The 25,420-nt window shown below is 48.6% G+C and overlaps 1 protein-coding gene across 11 annotated transcripts in view; it reads right to left on the bottom strand.

The window, feature by feature from the left end:
• LOC105483808 (phosphatidylinositol glycan anchor biosynthesis class G (EMM blood group)) overlaps positions 1–24,507 on the bottom strand; it is a 45,605-nt gene extending 21,098 nt beyond the window's left edge. For 3 of the 11 annotated variants that reach the window (XR_988595.2, XM_071093939.1, XM_011744777.2), the window contains exons 1-6: positions 24,228–24,507; positions 23,116–23,321; positions 15,922–16,131; positions 14,256–14,444; positions 13,037–13,178; positions 5,053–5,265 (exon numbers count right to left, since the gene is read on the bottom strand). Coding sequence is in view for 5 of the 11 variants with exons in the window: in XM_011744777.2 (XP_011743079.1) it covers positions 5,053–5,265; positions 13,037–13,178; positions 14,256–14,444; positions 15,922–16,131; positions 23,116–23,321; positions 24,228–24,381 (1,114 nt within the window). In the remaining 6 variants the exon portion in view is untranslated. Of the gene's footprint in view, positions 1–5,052; positions 5,266–13,036; positions 13,179–14,255; positions 14,445–15,921; positions 16,132–23,115; positions 23,322–23,987 lie in introns of all 11 variants that reach the window. The other 8 variants (XR_988596.2, XM_011744778.2, XM_011744784.3 and 5 more) reach the window with 4 other exon arrangements.
• Positions 24,508–25,420: the final 913 nt, after the last annotated feature.

Raw genomic sequence — 25,420 nt, forward strand, 5'->3', positions numbered from 1 at the left:
TTGGCATACACCCTGCGGACGGCAGTGACTGCCCCCTGTGCTGCCTGATCTCTTTCTCTGCCTCCCTCATCACTCTCACTTCCTCCTCCCTGTTCTGTCTCTTTCTACTCTCTCCTTCTTGTCAACGTGCAATATACAAACAATCCTGAAATGCATTTTGTCAACAGTCAGGTTTTACAGTCTTTCTAACCCTTACAGCACTGTATGCGGACTGGGCAGGCAGCGGCTTGACCGTTCTCCACCACACCCACTTCCCCTGTGCAGACTGGCCCTTCCGAGCTCTAACATCCCCCGTTCTGTAGCCTGGGTGACTTCCTCACATCCTCTTTGGAAAGGGAGAGCAGTTTCCAGCCCTCTCTGCTCACAAGGGTGAGCTCTGCTGGGAGCATGGATGCCCTGCCTCTGGATAAAGCCCTGCCCCTCTGCTATGGCACCCTCTTTTAGACCATAGTGCCATGCTGCTCATGGCACAGCTGATGTCCTTTCTTTCCAGAGCTGGCTGATGCGTGAGCCTCTGCCTGGACCACGCTCACTTGTGATGAGACTGGTTTTTTGTTTTGTTTTGTTTTGTTTTTTGAGACGGAGTCTCGCTCTGTCGCCCAGGCTGGAGTGCAGTGGCGTGATCTCGGCTCACTGCAAGCTCTGCCTCCTGGGTTGACATCATTCTCCTGCCTCAGCCTCCCAAGTAGCTGGAACTACAGGTGCCTGCCACCACGCCCGGCTAAGATTTTGTATTTTTTTTTTTTTTTTTTGAGATGGAGTCTCGCTGTGTCTCCCAGGCTGGAGTGCAGTGGCGTGATCTCGGCTCACTGCAAGCTCTGCCTCCCGGGTTCACGCCATTCTCCCGCCTCAGCCTCCCAAGTAGCTGGGACTACAGGCGCCCGCCACCACACCCGGCTAGTTTTTTTTTGTATTTTTAGTAGAGACGGGGTTTCACCATGTTAGCCAGGATAGTCTCGATCTCCTGACCTCGTGATCCACCCGCCTCAGCCTCCCAAAGTGCTGGGATTACAGGCTTGAGCCACCGCGCCCGGCCAGATTTTGTATTTTTTAGTAGAGACGGGGTTTCACTGTGTTAGCCAGATGGTCTCGATCTCCTGACCTCGTGATCTGCCCACCTCGGCCTCCCAAAGTGCTGGGATTACAGGCGTGAGCCACCACGCCCGGCCTAAACTGGCCTTTAAAGCAAGAACTTCCTTCCCGAGACCCCCTCGGTTTTTGACATGCGTTTCCTACTCCAGAAGAGCCACGCCAAGGAGGGTCTCAGTTGTGCCTCTTGGCAGGCTCGCCACTCTGTGGCTCTGCATGCCCCAGGCCTGCTGTCATCACAGCAGTGAAAGAGCTGCCACGGGCACTTGAGCCACTGAGGTCCAGGGCGCTGTGGCACGAGTCCCTGAGCGTGAACCCACATGCCTGCAGGCCCAACCTACTGCTGCCGGCACCAAGTCCCTGAGCGTGAACCCACACGCCTGCAGGCCCACCCCATGGCTGCTGGCACCAGGTGCTCTGCACTAAGTGCCAGTGGCCAGCAACACTACGCAGCTCGCTCGTTTCACCTCCCTAATAACCCTATGAGGCAGGGATGAGCATCAGAACTTCTCCAGAGGAGGCAACTGAGACACAGGGGGTGAGTCACACACCCAGGCCACAGCACCAGTGGGTAAAAGCTGCAAACGAAACTCAGGCAGTCTGGTTCCAGGGCTGGCATTCTTCATTTCTACACCCACTACCCTGGAGTGGGGGACGCCTGTGTCCACACCCCACCACCCCCGAGTCACAGAGACATGGGTACTTGTGCCTATACCCCACGAGCTATGAGGGTGCGTCTGTGCATCGAAACAAATATCCATGGAGCGTGGACAACATGCCAGGCGCTGTGCCAGGCGCTGTGCCAGGGGAAAGACATGACATGGCGAGCAAGCAGGTGCAATCCTTGCCTGCTGGGGCCTGGATCCAGTAGGGCTCACAGGCATGCGCGCACACACACACACACACACACACACGTGTAATTACAAACTGTGACTGCATTACAGTTGTAATTACAAGTTTCCCAGGAAGGAAAAGTAGAGGGTACCAATGAGGGATTTTTGGTAATGGGGAGGAACTGATTTTGGATTGGGAGTGGGCGCTGGACCAGGAAGGTCTGATGTTTATGCTGAAATGTAAACGGTACCCAGGAATTCGCCAGGCAAAAAACTGGAGGAAGAGCATCAAGTTGATGGGAACAGCATGTGCGAAAGTCCAGAGGCGAGAAAAGGCCAGTCCCACTACACTGAGAGAGCCGGGCACCTCCAACAGACTGGACACCACCCAAGGACTGTACGGGCCTGGCTGTGGGTTCTAAAACATATTTCAGTGTCAGAACACGTACCCTATTTTGTTTTAGGAAATGTGATCCCCGACGGTGTAGACAATGGGCCGCCAAGGGGGGCTGTCCCAGACGCTGTGGGCTGTGTTTTCAGTCAAGGGAGGCTCCTGCATTCATTTAACAGGCTGGTTTCCTCCCATATCCACTGTGGTTCCCAACTTCCCCCAGCCACTGCTTCCGGAACAGGCAAATAACCCTTCCATTGTTTTTTTGATTTTGTTGGTATTTTTTTGTTTTGTTTTGGAGACGGAGTCTCACTCTGTCGCCCAGGCTGGAGTGCAGTGGCATGATCTCGGCTCACTGTAAGCTCCACCTCCCAGGTTCACGCCATTCTCCCGCCTCAGGCTCCAGAGTAGCTGGGACTACAGGCGCCGCCACCACACCCAGCTAATTTTTTGTATTTTTAGTAGAGACTGGGTGTCACCACCGTGTTAGCCAGGATGGTCTCGATCTCCTGACCTCGTGATCCGCCAGCCTTGACCTCCCAAAGTGCTGGGATTACAGGCGTGAGCCACTGTGCCCGGCCAAAAATTAAACTTCTTTTGTTGGTCTTTTCATTGCTCTTAGCACAGAAAAAAGGACACATTAACAAAACAAGCAATATGCAAAAGCTACCAAACTCAGACTATTTTTTAAAAAACCAAAAGCACAAGTCACGGTTGTCCCTGATCTTGACTAAATGTCTCCATGGCCAAAGGCCTCCACCTGGCCACCTCACAGGGTGAGAGCTGGTGCTCAGTGGGGCCTCCGGCCACTCATCACATCCGGTTCCCAGCACTCCTTGGCTGGCCGGGTTTGTCTTCCACAAGTGACTCTAGGAGGCCGGTTTCTATCTCAGCGCAAGCTTGTGGACGTTCACTCTATTTGGTAGTAATAGTATCCCGCTACTTCAAGTAGGGAAATCCGCCAACACATTAACTGCTGCCCCCAAATAGGAGCCGACTTCCTCCAGGCTCTCGAAGGAGCCCCAGTGTCAAACATGATTCTCTGATGAACGTGGCTACGTCAGAGTCGATTGCCTGAAGATGTCTCAGGGAGACAAACGTTCCTCTCCTGGATCCTTCCTGCAGCTGTCTCCTGGCACCTCCCTTGGCCCCACACCCACCTCAGGCAACCTCACCTCCTACTCCCATTAGGGTGGCTGTGTCTGCTGCCGAGGGCTCTCTCCTGCCCAGTACCAGCCAGGCCCTACCCTACTTTCCATCTGACGAAGTTACTCATCATCTCCCGCAGCCAGATCCGAAACTCAGTTCTCAATTCCTGATTTTATTCGATACCAACCTTTGACACAGCAGCCCACTCCCTGCTTCCTGAAATTACTTCTTTACAAGGCTTCCTGGACACCAACACCCCACCCACAAGCACCTGCCTTGCAGAACTGCTCCCCCTAAGTCGTGCCCTCCTGAGGAAATGATTACCCTGCTCCTTCGCTTTCAGCTGAAAGTCCCGGAGTCGTACCTAACGCCTCTGCTCTGCTCATACCCAGTCTCTCAGCACATGAGCAAATCCTGTCTTCATGATCCTCAAAATTTTTCCAGAACGCAACCACTTCTCCACCGCCACTGCCTGGGCACTGGCCACCCTCACCTCTCACAGAAGTACAGCCACTGCCTCCCGACTGGTCTCCTCCCACAGCACAAAGCAGAATCCTCCACAAGGGTACCTGAGACAGCCTTTGAAAATGCAAGTGGAGGACTCTAGCTCTCACCAAACCCTGCAGCAGCTCCCCATTTAACTCAGAATAAAAGTGAAAGCCCCTACAGTGCCTAGTGGCCCTCATGCCTTAACGCCATCTCCTCTGCCCTGTCTTGCCACTCTGGCCCCTGCTCTGACCATCCCCTGAACGTGCGCCCCGTGGAGGACCCTGTCTGCTGCCCCCACAGCCTGTAATGTGCCCTCCCAGATGGCCAGTGGCCAGCCTGCCCCAGCGGCTCCCCAACCCGCTTCACTTCCCACCCCATGCCTGTTTATTCTTTTTTTTTTTTTTTTTGAGATGGAGACTCGCTGTCGCCCAGGCTGGAGTGCAGTGGCGTGATCTCAGCTCACTGCAACCTCCGCCTCTGGGATTCAAGCAATTCTCCTGCCTCAGCCTCCCGAGGAGCTGGGATTACAGGTGCCCGCTATCATGCTAATTTTTGTATTTTTAGTAGAGATGGGGTTTCACTGTGTTGGTCAGGCTGGTCTTGAACTCCTGAACTCATGATCCGCCTGCCTCGGCCTCCCAGAGTGCTGGGATCACAAGTGTGAGCCAGCCCTCACAGGCCCAGCCCTGTTTATTCTTTTCCTAAGGTACTCATCACCACTGGCCATCGATCACTTCCTTTTCTCTCCTCCCTCTGGAAGTTTCCATGAGGGCAGAGCCTCTTACCGCTCAATGATCTGTCTCCAGTGCCTGTAACAGCCTCTCATTCTTAAAAAGATCTCATTCTTAACAAGATCCTCGTAAATAGCTGTTGAATGAATAAATTTATGAAAGAACTTTAATTAGATAACTGCATCTGAGGGTGTTGCCAATGGTGATTGTTAAAAGTTCTAAGAAAACAGAAGCACAGTCTGTATAATCAAAGAGTAGTGATGAAAAAATATTCCTGACAAACTGCATACCACAGAAAGACGTTGGAGAAACACGACCTCAGTGGAAACACACAGCTCTGACAGAGTTCGGAAAAGATGAGTTGACTGACCTTTTTCATATGACGGTACATTCTCTTGCAACAGTTTACTAAGCTGCACTGTATTCAAATGTAAAAATCTCAACTGCTCTCTCATTGGTCTTCCTTCCACCACCGGGAATAGAAGGCTCCCTACGCTGTCTTTCGGAATCGGCAAACCAAGTGCTATCGCCAGGGTCGCGGCCACATCCGTCTGTTGGACATGCTTTGGATGTCGGATATCACCTAGAAAAAGAAAACATTTTAAGTAACAGACTTCTAGAAAGTTTAAGATGGTAGTCATTCTTGAATTAGACCTTCTACAACTAACATGAGCCAAATGATCCGTCTCTTCACACCATTCAACACAGAACCCTACAGGAATCACCTCACTGCTTGCTGTGTCGATACAGTAACAGAACCCATTCTATGCCAGGGGCGGTGTCTTTCCTTCAGTAGCCTGCAAAAGGCTGGGAGAGAGACTCATACGAGGAATTCCATACAGTGAGGCTACGGAGCACAGGCTGAACACAGAGGAAGCAGGTGGTCCAGCAGACATGGAGGGACCGTCACTTTGGCAAGGTCAACAGCCAACCGAGAATGAAGTGAGGCTGGGATCGCTGACAGCCTGGCCCCTCTGGATTTGGAGCGTCCCATGCTCTGCCCTCTATGAGTACACATGCTGTTGCTCATGGAGAAAATGAACCCTTCACGGCTCCGGAGCAGCTGTGGGTGCTTCTACAGGGGAGCGCAGAATGAGGCAGGTTCAGCTGGGCCAGGTGCTCTAATCAACTTGGACAAGCTGGACATCTGCCTGTTGGCTAAAGCTCAGTCCCCAACAGGGAGTGGTTATCCTCCCATCTCCTTGCAAGAATGGCTGTGATGTCAGCACAATGGGCCTAGGCCACTGCTCTGCCACCATCCACTGATTTCGAAGGAGACACTCAACTTGGTCGGAGTGTTTTCATCTGTAACGAGAGCAAACAGCTCCATACCCCGGAAGTTCAATGCACACCTGCCGGGCGCTGAGAGGCCACAGGGACGCTATTTAGGACAGGTGGTGCGTGAGGTGTCTTTAGATACTCAGGTGTGAGTCTGTGGAGGTTTTACTTTGATTGTGGTAATTTTTTGTTGTAGGGAGTTTTTAATTTGGTCAGATTTATTAATCAGGCCTTGGCCAACTCTCTAATGATGGCTTCTAGGTCATGCTTAGAAAGAACCTTCCACTCCAGTGTGGCTGTTTTCTTCCAGTACTTCTTTCTTCTAGTATTTTATTACATTAAGTGCTTTGAGCTGATACAAAAAAATAAAACACAGAAACAAAAGCAAACCCACCTGAAATTGCTTTTGACCCTCATACTGGTAGTGGCAGTGCTGGCATGGTTATTCTGAGACCGTTACGTGTCTATTGCGGGATAAAGCCAATGAGTCATTATGTGATATGCTAATTCTATCGTATCTGGAGTTGTTGACAACCAAGATTCTAAACTTAGGGAGAAGAAAGTACAGATGTAAGACCTAAGAAGTCAATTTTACGGTTTTGAAGGTGAATCTATACAAACACAAGATCATTTTATCTTAAAACAATCTCTTCTTTCTGTCTAAAAACAATGACCAACCACTCAGAGCTAGCACTGGTAGCTCTGAGACAGTGGTCTTGAAATACCACTTTCCACTAAAAAGAAGCAGGGCATCCTGGAGAAATTGCTGACTGCAGGTCTCAAGAAGGAAATGCACACAAGTAAACCGTAGTAAACCAAAGAGTTTTGGGGCTGGGGACCTAGAGATTTACAGAGACTTAAGAGACACATAAACAAATTACAATGTGTGGTCTTACTTGTAGCCTGATTCAAACAAGCTGAAACACTTAGAGAGAGAGAGAGAGACAGATCTTGGAGGGATGAACACTGTTCGGTGATATTAAGGAATTAACACTATCTTAAAAATGTGATAAGGGCATGAAGATTATAGGGGTAAAGAGCACATATCTTTTAGAAGTCTGCTTCCAAATAATAAAGGAGAAGGGAAATGAGTGTGAGCACAGATGAAAGAAGATTGGCTATAACTGGCCAATAACTGGTGAAGCTAGACTAGGGGGTTTATTATACTACTGCGGCTACTGGTCTACGTCTAAAATTTTCCACACTATAGGCTTTTAAAGACATTAACATGCTTTGATCTGGATTGATATTGTTGTAAAGAATAAGGCAGACAGTCTGCATTACCTTTTTCCAAAAGCTCAGCCAGGGGTACCAGCATCATTTATCGAGCACCATGTCTTTTCTGTACTAATCTGAGATGCCACCGTTATCACCAAATCCCCAGATACACTGAGGTCTATTTCTGGCCTCTTGATTTTGCATATTTGACTGGTTTGTGACCAGTTCTTACCTGCACAAACTATTTTAATAACTGTAATTCTGAAATACAAACACAGGGTAGGCCTGTGGATTGCACCCCACCAATGATGAGGGGCCATGAAAGAAGTTCCAGCACTTCAGAAAACCATTCCCACAGCCCAGCAGCATCCTTTCACCGCCGGTCTCTATCTCCACTGGCTCGCCTGCAGAGTCTTCGACATTCAATCCACAAGTGATAAAACATCCACTAGGTGCCAGGCACCACTGCAGGCTTGGGGGACAGAACAACAAATAGGGTCAAACATTCCAGTAGCAAGAGGCCGAAAATAAAACAGACCTGCTCTGCCCTCTGTGGACGTCCACGAACAGGCATCCTCTCCTTCCCAAACCCCCTGACTCTGGAGCAGCCAGACCTGTGCTGCCCACACGGCGAGGTCAGCACTCTGGGGATGGGCAGTGGCGGGCTGAGTGTCTCTGAAGTCACTCACTACACAATCCAAAACTGCTTATTTTGAAAATAATAAACACCTTAACGTTTATTTTTATTAAAATAAAATGAAAATTTGCATGCATTTTTAAGATAAAAATCCTTCAGAACTATAGGGAATAGTGTTAAGAGTAGCTCCATGAACTTGCTCATCAATGAAACAAGCATAAATGGTAAAAATTTTAAAAACCACCACTATCACCGTTCACAGTCTCTGGAAATTGTCTAGGAGTACACAACAAATGAAGAAATCTTTATTCAAGAAAATCCACTAGGCCTTGGTAAGAAGCATAAGAGTCTGTAGCCCTTGAACTGTGTCCTGCTCCATCCCTCCCCCTCCTAGCCCAGTGGGACAGAAACTCTCCTGTGGTGGGTGCAGCCCAGAACACCGAGCTCCCTTTCCCCCAGCTCCCCCAGTTCCCGATAGAGGATTATGCGATCTCCTTCCCATCTCCCCCTGCTCTTCCTTTCCTCTTCAAATAGACAATATCAATAAAGAGATAGAAATTATTATTATTATTTTTAGATGGAGTCTAACTCTATCGCCAGGCTGGAGTGCGGTGGCACAATCTCGGCTCACTGCAACCTCTGCCTCCCGGGTACAAGCGATTCTCCTGCCTCAGTGTCCTGAGTAGCTGGGATTACAGGCACCCACCACCACATCTGGCTAATTTTTGCACTTTTAGTAGAGACGGGTTTCATCATGTCGGTCAAGCAGTCTCGAACTTCTGACCTCGTGAGCCACCCGCCTTGGCCTCCCAAAGTGCTGAGATTACAAGAGTGAGCCGCCGCACCCGGCCAGAAATTATTCTTTAAAAAGCATCAAATGAAACTCTAGAGTTAAAAAAATATGATAACTGTTGGGAGGCTGAGGCGGGCAGATCACAAGGTCAGGAGTTTGAGATCAGCCTGGCCAATACTGTGAAACCCTGTCTCTACTAAAAATACAAAAATTAACCAGGCATGGTGGTGGGCACCTGTAATCCCAGCTACTTGGGAGGCTGAGGCAGGAGAATAGCTCGAATCCAGGAGGCGGAGGTTGCAGTGAGCTGAGATCATGCCACTGCACTCCAGCCTGGGTGACAGAGCAAGACTCCATCTCAAAAAAAGTAACTGAAACAGAAAATTCACTAAAGGGGTTTAACAACAGACCTGAGGCCGGGCGCAGTGGCCCACGCCTGTAATCCCAGCACTTTGGGAAGCCGAGGTGGGTGGATCACAAGGTCAGGAGATTGAGACCACGGTGAAACCCCGTCTCTACTAAAAATACAAAAAATTAGCCGGGCACAGTGGCGGGTGCCTATAGTCCCAGTTACTCAGGAGGCTGAGGCAGGAGAATGGCATGATCCTGGGAGGCGGAGCTTGCAGTGACCTGAGATCGCACCACTGCACTCCAGCCAGGGGACAGAGCGAGACTCCGAGACTCCGTCTCAAAACAAACAAACAAGGCCGGGCGCGGTGGCTCAAGCCTGTAATCCCAGCACTTTGCGAGGCCGAGATGGGTGGATCACGATGTCAGGAGATCGAGACCATCCTGGCTAACACGGTGAAACCCCGTCTCTACTAAAAAATACAAAAAACTAGCCGGGCGAGGTGGCGGGCGCCTGTAGTCCCAGCTACTCGGGAGGCTGAGGCAGGAGAATGGCGTGAACCCGGGAGGCGGAGCTTGCAGTGAGCTGAGATCCGGCCACTGCACTGCAGCCTGGGTGACAGAGCGAGACTCCGTCTCAAAAACAAACAAACAAACAAAACAAACAAAACAAAACAAAACAAAACAAAACAATAGACTTGAACTGGCAAAAGAAAGAACCAGCAATTTAAAGACAGATCAATAGAGATTATGCAACATATAGAGAGAAAATTTTCCAAATTTGATGAAACACATCAACCTACACATGCAAGAAGCTCAATGAATTCCAAGTTGAGTAAATATAAAATACAGATTATAGCAAAAATGCTAAAAGACAAAGAAATGGGAAACCCAATCAGATTTAAGATTGACTTTTCATCAGAAACCATTGAGGCCAGAAGGCAGTGCGACAGCATATTCAAAATGCTGAAAGAAAAAAATAGCCAACCCAGTCTTACAGTCAGCAAAACTATCTTTCCAAAAAGCAGACAAAATAGACATCCCAAATTTTTTCTAAAACAAAAAATTCTTTGCTAGCAAATCTGCTAGCAAGAAATACTAAAAGAAATTCTGCAGGCTGAAAGCCAGTGACTCCAGATCAAATTTCAGATACATAAAAAAGCAAAGAGCATCAGTAAAGGTAATTACATAATTACGAAAGATACTATAAAAGCATTGTTTCCTCTCCTGATTTAAAACCAATTATATAAAACCGTATCTATATAATTATGCCATCAGTTTATAACATACAGAAAAGTGACATATTTCATAACAACAGCACAGAGTTGGCAGGTGGGGACACGCTATACTGGAGTAAGAAAATGACAACATAGGAAAATATACATCCACACAAAAAGCTATACACACATGATCACAGCATCATTATTCATCATGGGCAGAAAGTGGAAACAACCCAAATGTCCACCAACTCACGAATGGTCAATGAATGTGTTAAATCCATGCAACGGAAGACTATTTAACAACAAAAGAAATGAAGTCTTTTTTTTCTTTTTTTAAGACGGGAAGTTTCACTCCTGTCACCCAGGCTAGAGTGCAATGGCACGATCTCGGCTCACTGCAACCTCCGCCTCCTGGGCTCAAGTGATTCTCCTGCTTCAGCCTCCCCAATAGCTGGGATTACAGGCATGCACCACCACACCCAACTAATTTTGTATTTTTAGTAGACACAGGGTTTCTCCATGTTGGTCAGGCTGGTCTCCAACTCCCGACCTCAGGTGATCCGCCCGCCTCGGCCTCCCAATGTGCTGGGATTACAGGCGAGAGCCACCGCACCTGGCCTAGAAATGAAGTCTTGATACATGCTATAACTATGAACCTGGAAAAACACTATCCTACATGAAAGAGGCCACGCACATGAGACCACATGGTTCCATTTACACAAAACATGCAGAAGAGGCAAATCTACAAAGATGATGATTACCTAGGGTTGGGGGAGGGAGAGAAGACTGGGCTGGGGAAGAGGAAGGCGGCTGCAGAACAGTATGGGGTTTCTTTCTGAGGTGAGGAAAATTATGTAAAATTGACTGTGATAATGGTGGCCCAACGCTGTGAGTACACCAGAGTACAGTCCTGGCTCATGAAACGGGCATGATGAGAATAAAGAAAACAACATAACCACCTCTCAGGACTGAAGCTAGTGATGAGTTTGGCATGTGCAGGCAGCCTGCACACATGCAGCCGCCCCCACCATTCCCAGCTCTGCCAGGTCAGACATTCAAGATGAAGAAGCTTCATAAAAAGATAGAAGAGGTCAGATGGAGATGCTTCCCCAACTAACTCTCACTTCAGTGAAAGGGCTGTTCATTCAGCAGGTATTTGCTGGCAACTGTCACGTGCCAGGCAATGTTTCAGGCTCATGGTGGGCAAAACAGACATGGTCCTGTCCTCATCTGGCTTAAAGTGTAATGTGGAGGCAGATGTTATATGAATCCCATAAATAAACAAAATCCATCAATAAGTCTGCAATGATAAACCATGCCAAGAATGATGAATGGGGACAGCTAGAGAGATCAATCTGACCAGTGCAGGGCCTATCCATGGCATTTACAACCACAGAGGCAGGTGAGACCATATCTCCAGGGCGAATGCAGAACGAAACAAGAAGGCAGTCCGGTAAAAAAGACCAGGGAAAGGAAACTAGGCTAGCAAAGGAGAGAAAAGGAGGAAAACCAGAAAGATGTGAGGTCCCAGAAGCTATGGGACCAGCAGCGCTAAGGGTGCTGAAGGGTCAGTGAGAGCAGCGCCCGAAAGCGTCTGCTGTGCTTGACGGCACTGCAGAAATAACCGCTGAGCTCACCGCGAGTGAGTCTGTGAAATGTGGCAGCAGAAACCAGGCGCAAGCGGAAGGCAGGCCGCCCACGGGACAGCAAGGCCGACGGCCGCGAGGGCAGAGTGGGTAGGCTGGCGGCTAAGTCAGGGCACAGGTCAAAGTGGGGTGTGTGTGTGTTTGGGGCGTGTCTGAATATTGACAGACGGGGCCTCTGTCTGTCCTGCTCTGGTTGGGTCCCATGACTGTTGCTGACACTGCTGTTCGATAGATGGTTTTCAATAACGCAAACTTTTTAAAAAGCCAAGGTATTCACGTTTCCTTCAGTTCACATGTGCTGTCCAGATGTCTGAGCTACTGGCAGTTTTTCTCAACAGTTCCAGATATCCAGGCAGCAACACTCATACAAGAAAATTCTGACGAAGAATATTTGTATGTTAAGGATTAGAGGAAGGAATGTAACTTCAGATCCCGAAAGCCTTTTACCCCATTACTTTTCTTTTTTTTTTTTTTTTGAGATGGAGTCTCGCTCTGTCACCCAGGCAGGAGTACAGTGGCCGGATCTCAGCTCACTGAAAGCTCCGCCTCCCAGGTTTACGCCATTCTCCTGCCTCAGCCTCCCGAGTAGCTGGGACTACAGGCGCTCCCCACCTCGCCCGGCTAGTTTTTTGTACTTTTTTAGTAGAGACGGGGTTTCACCGTGTTCGCCAGGATGGTCTCGATCTCCTGACCTCGTGATCCGCCCATCTCGGCCTCCCAAAGTGCTGGGATTACAGGCTTGAGCCACCGCGCCCGGCCCTGTGCCCCATTACTTTTCATTCTCACATTGCTCGGGGACTTCAACCTTACGGAGCTTCTAAAAAATAGGTTTTCAAAATTAAAACCAGACTATAGAAAACAAATATGCCGGGCGCGGTGGCTCACGCCTGTAATCCCAGCACTTTGGGAGGCCGAGAAGGGCGGATCACGAGGTCAGGAGATCGAGACCATCCTGACTAACACGGTGAAACCCCGTCTCTCCTAAAAATACAAAAATTAGCCGGGCGCGGTGGCGGCGCCTGTAGTCCCAGCTACACGGGAGGCTGAGGCAGGAGAATGGCGGGAACCCGGGAGGCGGAGCTTGCAGTGAGTGGAGATCCCGACACCGCACTCCAGCCTGGGCTACAGAGCGAGACTCTGTCTCAAAAAAAAAAAAAAAAAAAAGAAAACAAATATAATACAGTTTCCAAATGTTAACATTCCTAAATTCTTACCAGGTTTCCTTTCAAACGCAGAACTGATTAAAATCAGAGGTGTATTCACTTCCTCCATGGAGGAGGCCCCGTGACTTCCTGTTTCAGACATGCCGTGGTCACCACAGAGAACCAGCAAATTGGGTAAAGGCGTCTCTCTCTCCTATGAGGCAAAGGAAAAATATTTCAACTGCGTTCAGACTGAAGAGAGCACATCATCTTAAGAAGACAAGTTTCGGTTTTAGCTTTACTTTACAGAGTTGTAGCTCTTTCTCAATGAATTAGATTTTTTTTCCCCTCTGAGCTCATAGCCAGATCACAGGGTCACAGTCAAATAACGTCGTAAATGAAGTCCACAGCATCGTACGCAGTTCATGGAGCACAGCAGGATGCATTTCTGCCCTCTGATGGCAGAGGATTTGTATCTGGTTTCTGTCTTTGCCACTGCCGAGCTGTGAGACTCTGGACACATTCTACTCCGTGCCTTCATCGCCTCATCTGTCAAATGGAATCTCTTCCACAGGACTCCGGTGAGAACACAACACACAGCACAAGGCAAGAGCTCTGAGCCACCACGTGGGGGCACCCATCAGGGTTCTCTGCCCCTGGGGTTGCAGCCACACAGCCTTTGCTGCTCCGGGACAAGCCAGGCAGGCTGTGTCTGACCCTCGCTGCTGCTCCTCCACCTGGAACACTCGTGCACAGACCACACCGTCTGCCCCTCCCTCCCTTCAAGTCTCTGCTCACCCTGCACACATCTTCAGGGGAGGCTTCTCTCAACATCTGTTGAAAGCCCCTCCTCCTGCCCTCTGAGTTTCTGCAGCACCCATCACTTCCTCACATACTTATTTACTCATGTTTCTTGTTAGTCTCTCCTGGCTAGAACACGAGCTTCACGAGGGATTATTGACTGTTTCACTGATGCACCAAATGCATGGACAGAAAGAGTGACACAGAACAGAGTGACACAGAACAGAAAGAGTGACACAGGTCTTCAGGAGGTATTAGTTGAATGAATGCACATGGGTAGGAGTGAGAGCTGCTGTTCTGCAGGGCTGCTGTAAGACAGTCAGTGCAGTGGACACTGAGACAGTGCTGCCCGTGGCATGCAGCCCCTGGCTGGCAGACTGATGGTGGACATTCACACAGGCACCCTGAATTCACTCAGGCAGTTGTATTTATCCTAGGGAATATCCACGTGAAACCACATCACCACACAGTGCGCGACGGCAAGCCTCACCTTCGACTGCAGCGAGGTGTGGATCTTCATCAGCACGCTGTCCATCTCGCTCAGCTTGTGCCCAATCAGGGGGCTGTTGGGCCCTGAAATGTGGCCAATGTGGTCCAGCCCCAGGTAGTGGAGGATTAACATGTCCCAATCTCCTCTTTTTAATACTTTATCCAAATGCCTCGTGACATTATTATCCACCTTTGAAGGGGAAACACACGTATAAACAGCTCACCTAATTTCCCTGGATCTTCACTCCCCGGGGAAAAGGCAACAGTCATCTTAAAACCTAGGGGTTTATTCAGGTTAACAGGATTTGGGTGAGTTGAAAGACAACAAAATCTATGTCATTAAAAATAAATAAATAGGCAGGACACAGCAGCTCACACCTGTCATCTCAACACTTGAGGAGGCTGAAGGGGGAAGACTGCTTGAGGCCAAGATTTCAGGACCAGCCTGGGTAACATAGCAAGACCCCACGTCTATAATAAATAAATGAACATTAGCATTAGATTACACTTTTGCTAATACTGTTTTTATGTTTCTAGGCTATGGATTGAAGATATAATACAGATAATTTAAATGAGCAAGGGTTGTTCTAACAAAAATATTTTTCTGTGGGATCACTGCTGAGCTTGATGGGCATAACTAAAAGTTAGCAAATGGGCAAGTTAAATAGATCCCAAGTTGTCACGAGGTAACTAAGGGCAATGGGCAGTTAATTAAAGACAGGACAGTACCCAGAGTTGAAGTAACCAGCAGGACAGTGAAGCTGAGGGCACCTACATGTGTCCTACAAGAAGGCTGTTCTTGGAGGGAAAAAAACACAGCACTCAGTGATCACATTTATTTCTGAAATAAACACATCATGGAGGAGAGATTAGCAGTTGATCAGCCCCAGACAGAGCTGTCAGCCTGGTGAGCCCTGACCCCTCAGCTCGCTCATCTCCCTCCCACTAAAAAAATCTCCCATGAAGAGAAGTGTTTCTCAATGATGCCATGTACAGTCAGGAAAACTCAGTCATTACTGAAAAGTAACTGTTGAAAGCGCCCCGCTTTGGACCAGGATAGGACTGCAGATGTTCCACAAGGCCCAGCCATCTAGGAGGTGACGGTGGCTAGACCCCAGGCCAGGACGGTGTGGTGTGCCCCTGCCTCAGCCCCAGGGTCTGCTTTCTAACATGCGGGTCTTTGTTGGAAAAGCTCCAGGAAAATCCCCTCATGGCCAGGCCCCACCCAGTCCACCACCTGCCCTCAGGGCACGAAGAGGCTCTGCTTGAAGCAGAACCAACAGGGTGTGGAGTCCTATAGCTCTGCCATACGCAGAGGATACCAGCCTGTTCTGCCCACCTGGGGAGTCCCCACTCACCCATCACAACTCGGCTCAGACGGCCCCTTGGCTGTGTCACCCTTTCTGATCCTCTCTGCCCCTCAATGGCACTCAGCTGTTCTAAGCTCTGGGTTCCATAAAACTCTGCTCACACCTGCTTCAGGTTTGTATTTCTGGGTTGTCAACTGATTACGTGAGTGAATAATTTTTAAAACTGTCCATAGTACTCCCCATAAATTAATAAAACCAAACACAAAATAGTATCATCTCTCACTAAGCAATGGTGATGCCAGGCTCTATCTAGTATGATATTCTAGTACGATTTATTTTCTTATTTTAAAAACTGACCTCTGTGTAATCTGACACGAAAAATGAGGTTGTTCCATCATATTCCACAAAATGTTTTGGGAATAATTTAACCCAGGTTTCATCTCCATAAAAGATTATTCTTTTTCCAGCTGTTTTTGCTTGTCTTATCACACTGTCTTCCAGCAGCGCAGGAGAATTGAGGTTCCTGACGACATCGACAAAGCCAGGGAGGCTCCCCGTCATCAACGCCTTCAGTAAGAAAACGCAAGAATTAGACTACTGAATCCGAAACCGGAGCATGAAAAGGGCACTGAAGAATTTTTTTTTTTGAGACAGGGTCTCTCTGCTGCTCAGGATGGAGTTGCAGTCACACAATCATGGATCACTGCAGCTTTGAACTCCTGGGCTCAAGCGGTCCTCCCACCTTGGCCTCCCAAGTAGCAGGGACTACAGGTGTGCGGCACCACACCCGGCTTTTTTTTTTTTTTTGGGGTAGATACAGGGTCTCGCTATGTTGCCCAGGCTGGTCTGAAGATCATTTTATGGACAAAATAGGTGAGCATAAAGCTAGGGTATCCCTAGTACTGGTGGCTGGGTCAAAGTTAGGACAGTAATTAGGGTAAAGAAGAGAAAGTGGCACATAGATTCTGGTAAAAAACTGTAAACTCAATAATAATAAAGATAACCATATTAAAGGACATTCATGGCTCATAATAATCTTTCCAGCTGATAAGAGGTTAAAGGAAGTGGCTAGGGATAGCGAGACAACAACAGCAGCCAGAGAAGCAGCTATGGGTTCGTGATGTAGCTGAAGCAAATGGCAAAGTGAGGTATACATTAAAAACATTAACCTGTGTATTCAAAGCCTCTGCCAGGTTCCCAATTAAGATTCAAATCTCCACGTGACAAGCAAAGTCCATATGACTCCTAAGAATCCAGCAATTCCAACGTCTACCTTTGAGTGGAAAACCAGGATGAAAGCAGTCCTAAAGCGTCAACTTTCAGCAATTTACAAAGTGAACTGGGCCAGGGAGGCCAGTGGGATAGTCTCTTCTGCTCCCGCCCTCAATGTTGCACCATATTTTCTGGGAGGGGTTGGGGGTGACGTGTCCTTATACCCTTCTGATAATATAATTGAGTCAAGAATTTCCCTGCTTTTAGCATAGAACCTAAGAGGCCATCGTAATGGGTAACAGATCTCTGTGATTTAGAGTTATAGAGCCACCTCAGCCAGCACTGGCATCCTGCAACCTGTGCAATGAAAATAAACAGGAACCTGGATAACACCAGCAGGTGAAATAATTTTACCAAGACATCTTTAACGGTAAATAAATGCAAGTATGAATTATCCAGACTTCTGGAATGCCACGGGGAGGAGCTCAGCAAAATCTCTCCCCCAGGAGCAATAATAAAACTGGATGAAACTGTCAAAATCAACCATTTTAGTACTTTGGAAATTCACCAAAATTATAGAACAGATTGAGAAGAGCTTATTTAAGAAAAAAACGGAATCTCAGTAAGAACAGCAAGTGCCATGGTGTTTCCACACAGGGCGGCTCCCACCTCCCTCCTTTCCAGCTGCAAGCTGCAGCAGCCACCGAGAAGCCTCACACCCAGGGAGGTTAGGAAAACACATCAGGGGTGCTGAAGCACAACCTCTGACCAATCACTGGCTGACCACTAAGCTATGCGGAGCCTGGGCTTAGCTCCTGAGGCTTCCGGAGCCTCAGGAAGACAGGCTTAAAAATAAAAACAAGAACTTAGGCCGGGCGCGGTGGCTCAAGCCTGTAATCCCAGCACCTTGGGAGGCCGAGACGGGCGGATCACGAGGTCAGGAGATCGAGACCAGCCTGGCTAACACGGTGAAACCCCGTCTCTACTAAAAAAATACAAAAAAACTAGCTGGGCGAGGTGGCGGGTGCCTGTAGTCCCAGCTACACGGGAGGCTGAGGCAGGAGAATGGTGTAAACCCGGGAGGCGGAGCTTGCAGTGAGCTGAGATCCGGCCACTGCACTCCAGCCTGGGCGACAGAGCGAGACTCCGTCTCAAAAAAAAAAAAAAAAAAAAAAAAAAAAGAACTTAAATACCAAAAGAACCAAAAGACCTAAGTGAAGACATCAGTTGCCGCATGCTCGCATGCTGCCGGGGAGACAGACTGCAGAAGTCGTTTACGAAGTCACTATACAAACAACCAAAATAACCCTAACAGCCATCAACATTCCTAGGGTGGGGTTAGAGCTGAGGTGGGGTATGCCTGGATATACACATTTGTTAAATTCTGTACGTGCAAAAATGTAATTGTATAAAAATTACATTTCAATAAAGTTATTTTTTAAAATGTGAGCCTCTCACCCCAAAATCCCACTCTTTTTTTTTTTTTTTTTTTTTTTGAGGTGGAGTCTCGCTCTGTCAGCCAGGCTGGAGTGCAGTGGCGCGATCTGGGCTCACTGCAAGCTCCGCCTCCCGGGTTCACGCCATTCTCCGGCCTCAGCCTCCCGAGTAGCTGGGATTACAGGCCCCTGCCACCACGACCGGCTACTTTTTGTATTTTTAGTAGAAATGGGGTTTCACCGTGTTAGCCAGGATGGTCTCGATCTCCTGACCTCGTTCGTGATCCGCCCACCTTGGCCTCCCAAAGTGCCGGGATTACAAGCGTGAGCCACTGCGCCCGGCCAATCCCACTCTTTAAAAGGCAGCCAATTACTCTTGGTGAGTATCCTTTTAGACCCTTTTCTGTGTGTGTGTGTGTGTGTGTGTGTGTGTGTGTGTGTGTGTAAGTGTATAAAATCACAAATATATGAAGGTACATATTTTTTACCAAAATGGTAGCAAACTATACAAATTAGTCTCAAACTTCTTCAATTAATAACATATCATGAACCTCTTTACCTAGGGAAAATTTATTTATTTATTTTTTTTTTTGAGACTGAGTCTGGCTCTGTCGCCCAGGCTGGAGTGCAGTGGCCGGATCTCAGCTCACTGCAAGCTCCGCCTCCCGGGTTTACGCCATTCTCCTGCCTCAGCCTCCCGAGTAGCTGGGACCACAGGCGCCCGCCACTTCGCCCGGCTAGTTTTTTGTATTTTTTAGTAGAGATGGGGTTTCACCGTGTTAGCCAGGATGGTCTCGATCTCCTGACCTCGTGATCCGCCCGTCTCGGCCTCCCAAAGTGCTGGGATTACAGGCGTGAGCCACCGCGCCTGGCCTACCTAGGGAAAATTTAAAGTGGTCCCTACCCTCTTTAAAAATATCAGTGGGAACCCAAGCTAGTGTGAGGACAAAGGGGGTGCCTTATAAAAGCCACAAAAGAAGGGATGAAAACAGAAAACTTTTATATTGTCAAGATGTTGTAAACAAAGTCAACTAACATGATAAACTGAAACAATTATTGACTGTGGACATGACATACAAGATGTTACATCCATGATGTATAAAGAGGTTCGGATCAAGGAGCGACAGTCCTGTGGAAGCTGGGCGGACTACATAACAGAATCCACAAAGCAAGAAAGCGGAATGGCCAATAAACATATGCAGAGATTCTGGACTAGTAATCAGAGCAGGGTAAACAGAACAACCCATAAGCCAGTTTTTGTTTATCATATTGTGAAAATTTAAAGATGGATGATCTCTACCCCGCACAAGAAATGAGGTGAACAGGTGCTCTTGAAATACCGTAGATGTGAATACAGGTTGACTGAGCCAGTATCTCCATGGCCACCACCATCGTCCAGGCTGCTGTGGGCTCCAGTCTGAACTATTATAAATGCCCTAGCACCTTTTCTTGCCCAAATCCCATCTGGACACAAATCAGACCCTGCTACACCACTCTTTAAAACCCTTCCATAGTTTTCCCTCTGCTGGGTTTGAACACTGAATGCCATCGCCCAGAGCCTCGAGGCTCTGTGCAGCCTCACTCCCATTTACCTCTTCATCCTCATATAGGCCCTCTTTTGTGTTCCCTTGCCCTTCATCCACACAGGTCACATGCAGCTCACACAGAAAAGAATCTAAAAGGATACTCATCAAGAGTAATTGGCTGCCTTTTAAAGAGTGGGATTTTGGGGTGAGAGAGGCTCACATTTTAAAAAATAACTATTGAAATATAATTTTTATACAATTACATTTTTGCACGTACAGAATTTAACAAATGTGTATATCCAGGCACACCCCACCTCAGAGGGGATTTGGCATCCCCTCATCCCAGAAAGTGTGCAGGCAGCGAGTGGGCCGCACTCACAGTCCTAGGAAATCTAAGGGAAAGCTCAGGTCTGTCAATCAATGCCGGCTATTGTTATGACTAGAAAGTGCTTGAAGAATGAGAAGGCATTCAAAAATGAGTTACAGGACTTTAAAACAAAGCTGCTACAGGGTCTTAGCAAGTGAAAGCTCACTGGACATGTCAGGGTTGGCGTCTGGTTGCAAATGTATCAATACCAGGAGATGCTCTGAGCCCTTTCTCGGACTAGAGGCAGGGCAGGGGACACTTTCCTCAACCAACACTGCCCAACCTACCAAACTCCAGAGCTGTACAATCCTAACTCCAGTATGGGCTTTCTGTTCTAGCTCCTCCCTGATGGAGAAATAAGGAGCAAGAATCCTCAAAGGACTGAAAACAAAACAAAACACTAGCTCTGGGGTGAGGCTCCCCAGCAAAGGTGAAATGAAACCAATAAGCTGGAGACAAAGGCGCCAAGAACCACAGTGCCAACGTGCTGGTCTGAATAGAACCTGGAGCCTGCACAATCACTTACACATTTTCTCAAATCTGCCTGTTAAATCTTTAAAAAAAAAAAAAAAAAAAAGGAAGAAAAGGGTTCCTTCCACACTTCTGAGAGAGCAGATAAAGAAATCGGTGTTTCTGAGATCAGGGGCGTGGATGTCTCTTTCAGATTCCCACCGCTAGTTTCAGCAGAACGGCAGAAACGGAGTGCTGTGATCAAAGGTGCCTGCCCCTCTCCTTCATTCTCCCTCACCTCCCGCTCCATTCCTTCCAGAGCAGTTGTCACTGTCTGAAACGATCTTCATTGATTCATATTTTACCGATTTTCTATTCCTCCAATTAGAAAGTAGGCTCCATGGCCGGGCGCGGTGGCTCATGCCTGTAATCCCAGCACTTTGGGAGGCCGAGGCAGGTGGATCACAAGGTCAGGAGATCAAGACCATCCTGGCTAACACGGTGAAACCCCGTCTCTACTAAAAATACAAAAAATTAGCTGGGCGCGGTGGCGGTGCCTGTAGTCCCAGCTACTCGGGAGGCAGAGGCAGGAGAATGGCGGGAACCTGGGAGGCGGAGCTTGCAGTAAGTTGAGATCCAGCTACTGCACTCCAGCCTGGGCGACAGAGCGAGACTCCGTCTCAAAAAAAAAAAAAAAAAAGAAAGTAGGCTCCATGAGGACAATGCTGTCTTGTTCTTCACTGCATCCCTCCTGTCTAGAACAGCATGTCACATAGTACATGCTCAATAAATATTGCTGAATGAAGGTCACATCACACTGAAATGTGGCAGAGAGAGTAAAACATTCAAGGAAAAAGTCAGTGAGCGATATGGCACTGTGCTTCCTCCAGTCTCAGACTGCTTTCATCCAGCGAACATTCGCTGAGCATTGACAACCGGGGCTGCCCCCAAGCCTTCAATCAGTAAGCAGCTCCTTCTCACCAAGTAACAAGCTGTCACCCCATCAATCACACAGCAAAGGCTCCGTCAGAGACTTTATGCCACACTCACACGCAATACACTCACAAACACAATTCAACCCCTCTGCTCCTTTCTGTCCCCAACTTTATTCATCCTTCCACTCTCAGTTTAAATGCAATTTCCTCAGCCGGGATTTCTCACCCACTAATCATCACATCCTGTTCTTTCCCATCACGCACTAACCACACTTTACAACTGCATGTTTTCTTTCTTTCTTTTTTGAGACGGAGTCTCGCTCTGTCGCCCAGGCTGGAGTGCAGTGAACGGATCTCAGCTCACTGCAAGCTCCACCTCCCGGGTTCACGTCATTCTCCTGCCTCAGCCTCCTGAGTAGCTGGGACTACAGGCGCCCGCCACCTCGCCCGGCTAGTTTTTTGTATTTTTTTTTTTTTTTAGTAGAGACGGGGTTTCACCGTGTTAGCCAGGATGGTCTCGATCTCCTGACCTTGTGATCCACCCGTCTCGGCCTCCCAAAGTGCTGGGATTACAGGCTTAAGCCACCGCGCCCGGCCTCTTTTTTTTTTTTTGAGATGGAGTCTTGCTCATCGCCAAGGCTGGAGTGTAGTGGCGCAACCTCGGCTCAATGCAAGCTCCGCCTCCCGGGTTCATGCCATTCTCCTGCCTCAGCCTCCTGAGTAGCTGGGACTACAGGCACCCGCCACCTCGCCCAGCTAATTCTTTTGTATTTTTAGTAGAGACGGGGTTTCACCGTGTTAGCAGGATGGTCTCGATCTTCTGACCTCGTGATCCACCCGCCTCGGCCTCCCAAAGTGCTGGGATTACAGGCGTGAGCCACCGCGCCCGGCCCAACTGCATGTTTTCATATGCTCCTTTGTTGAGTGACTGTATATCTAAAGACTAAAAGCTACATGAAGGCAGAGATACTATTTTCTCCCCAATTGTATACCCATTAAAATATCACCACATAGTAGTTGCTCAAAAGTTTTCGAGCCAATCAATAAAGGCTTACTTTTTTTCTTTACCCATGGTTCTTGGGAAACGCACTATGTACTTCAAAGCTGCTGTCAGTAGGCTGGACACCTGAAGGATATGGTGGAAACAGTGGTAATTGTTGAGGCAGATCATACTAATTGGATCATTATGCATACTGGTGGATACTTTTGGAGAAGTCACATTTAACTTATCTGGGTTTGCTTTCCTATCTATAAGATCTAGAGACTGAACTAGATCAGCTCTAAAGGCTCCTTCTAAGATTGCAAATGACCCAGTGGCGATTAAAGAAGAAAGCAGGTTACCAAGAATGGTATATCTTGGGGTAGGTTAGCCTGGGTGATCTTGCTGTAAATCTTTTATACTTCCCGTGAAGCATGAGTTTTGGCTACTTGACAAGAGGTACAAATCATGGGTCTCAGTTCCGTCCTGTGTGAGGCTCCCTCAGCATTCTATTGCCCCAGCCAACTGATAGCACAAAATTTCCACTTTCTTAAAATTGCAACTCCAAGCGAAAGACTACAGAGGCCCCCTTTAAATCTTCAAAAGAGCCAAACCATGATTCATTAAAACATTAAGGCCAACTTACCTTGATTCGAGGCATAGTAACTGTAGGTGGCTTTGCTTCAGCCACAAAACTGTGAGATGCTCCTTTTTCCACAAGATAAGTTGTGTAGGGCATAAATTTCACACCCTTTGATCCAAACACAAAATCATCTCTCAAGGCATCTATCAGAACAATAACAACTTTACTGAAGAGAGGTGATGGCAGCGTGGTCCAGTTAGAACTGGCTCCTAAGTGTTTGAAAGAAAAAAAGGAAATTGAACTTTGAACTTTCCTAAGCATTCAAGCACCTCCACAATCTAGCTTCTACCTACTTCTCCAGCACATATCCTGCCATATCTATATAACCCAACCCAAAAGGAGGAGACTTGTACTTGGTAGGTAGTGCTGCCGGGAATGGACGGGGGTTAACAGGAGTAATCTCAGGGACCCACAGTAGTAAGCAGTTAATTATCCTTAATATAGTGAGGAGTACCAGGGCAGGGGAATCCCTACGTAAGCGTCCTGGGATGGGACATTTAGGGAGCTTGACCTAAAACCCAGAGCTGCAAGAATGGGATGGCTGGGTGTTTATATACTGCGTTTCGCGGTCAGCGGCTGGTGTGTGCACGTGGTCCAGAACCAGGGCGCCTTTACTTGATGTATATGGCTGGGTAGATGAAGACTAGGAAGGGGCCTAACGCAGAAAGGCCTTAGCCACTAGGCAGGGAAAACACCTTGGAGGAACGTAAGAGACCCAAACGCGAAGGGATCGGCAGGGGTCTTATCTGTAGTGTGCTAGGGGGCAAAAAGGGCGCCTGGAACAGGCAGTGACCCAAAGGCTCCTCAGGAGAGGGGCGGGGGCTCTGGACGAGTAGAGCTGGAGAGGCCGGATCCCAGGTATGGACACAGCTTACTTTGTGGTGATCAGGAAGGAAGGTCGAAGTGGGGCCAGTAGAGGTGGTTGCCACAAAGTTGTAAGAATACAGAAAAGAGACGCTGGAGCGGTTAAAAAAAAAAAAAAATTCTGGGGTGGGGACCATAACGGGAGACCACCGGGGAGCGCCGAGAAGAAATCCGAGCAGTGACGCTCAGAAAAAGGGTCTTCTAGGGGATGTGGGGTCAGGGGAGCGGAGATGCTGGGGAGGGGTCCGTACCAGCCGAGGGTTCGGGCGCTGGGGGCTCTGCTCCGTGTACCGCCCTCGCAGAGGAACGAACGGGAGCCGGAAAGAATCCCCGAAGGAAGACTGCGATCCCTAGCACCTCGATCGCTACGCAACAGGTAGCGAAAGTCCCGGAGCCCAGCCGCATCGTGGACACGCCAGGCAGGATGCGGAACCGACCCCACCTGGAGCTTCGCCCTGCTGCACCCGCGCTTCCGGCTCCAGGTAGCCGCCTCTAAGCAAGAACGCCAGGCCTTACCGTCGCAGCCACAGTGGCGTCACGTCCGCCGGCGGGCCACAGTGGCGCGTCACTTTCGCCGGCGCGCCAAAGCGGCGTCACGCTGGAAATAACGCCCGGCGGGCGGTGATCCAGGCTCTCTGCGGCGGCCTTCCCGGCGAGTCCGCGGTGGGCGCAGCCCACTGCGAGGTACAAGGTTTTAGAATTTTTTCAATTTGGAAAGCCGGGCTCAGTGGCTCACGCCTGTAATCCCAGCACCTTGGGAGGCCGATGCGGGCGGATTCACGAGGTCAAGAGATGGAGACCTTCCTGGCTAACATGGTGAAACTACAAAAAATTAGCCGGGCGAGGTGGCGGGCGCCTGTAGTCCCAGCTACTCAGGAGGCTGAGGCGGGAGAATGGCGTGAACCCGGGAGGTGGAGCTTGCAGTGAGCCCAGATCGGGCCACTGCACTCCAGCCTGGGCGACAGAGCGAGACTCTGCCTCACAAAAAAAAAAAAAAAAAAAAAAAGTTTATTTGAAAATTTTATTTTTTAATGGACACATTGTAAAGGCACATATTTATGGGCACGATTTGATGTTCAGATAAATATATGTTGTTGTCTTAATTTAATTTAGGAGAGCTAAATAATTAAACAGGCCAAAGTACATAAGAAAGCAGCAGCCTTTTATTGCAAATATGCACACACTCTTGGGGTAGGTTCTCCAGTCCTCAGGTATGGGGCCAGGGAAGCCCACCGGCCTCTGCCGGGGAACTTTTATGCATTGGTACTGGAAGGGGGAGGGCAGTGGGCGGGATAAGGGCGTGATAGGGGCGTCTCAGTAGGCGTGGCCGGGTAAGTTTGATTTCTTCGGATTAAGTTTGATTTCTTCGGATTGAGGTCACCTGGCCGACGCTCCGTTGCCCTGCACTTTCCCGGCGCGGGAAAGTTGGTGATGAACAACACGG

Source organism: Macaca nemestrina, chromosome 3 (assembly GCF_043159975.1).
Source record: "Macaca nemestrina isolate mMacNem1 chromosome 3, mMacNem.hap1, whole genome shotgun sequence".
NCBI classification, from domain to species: domain Eukaryota; kingdom Metazoa; phylum Chordata; class Mammalia; order Primates; family Cercopithecidae; genus Macaca; species Macaca nemestrina.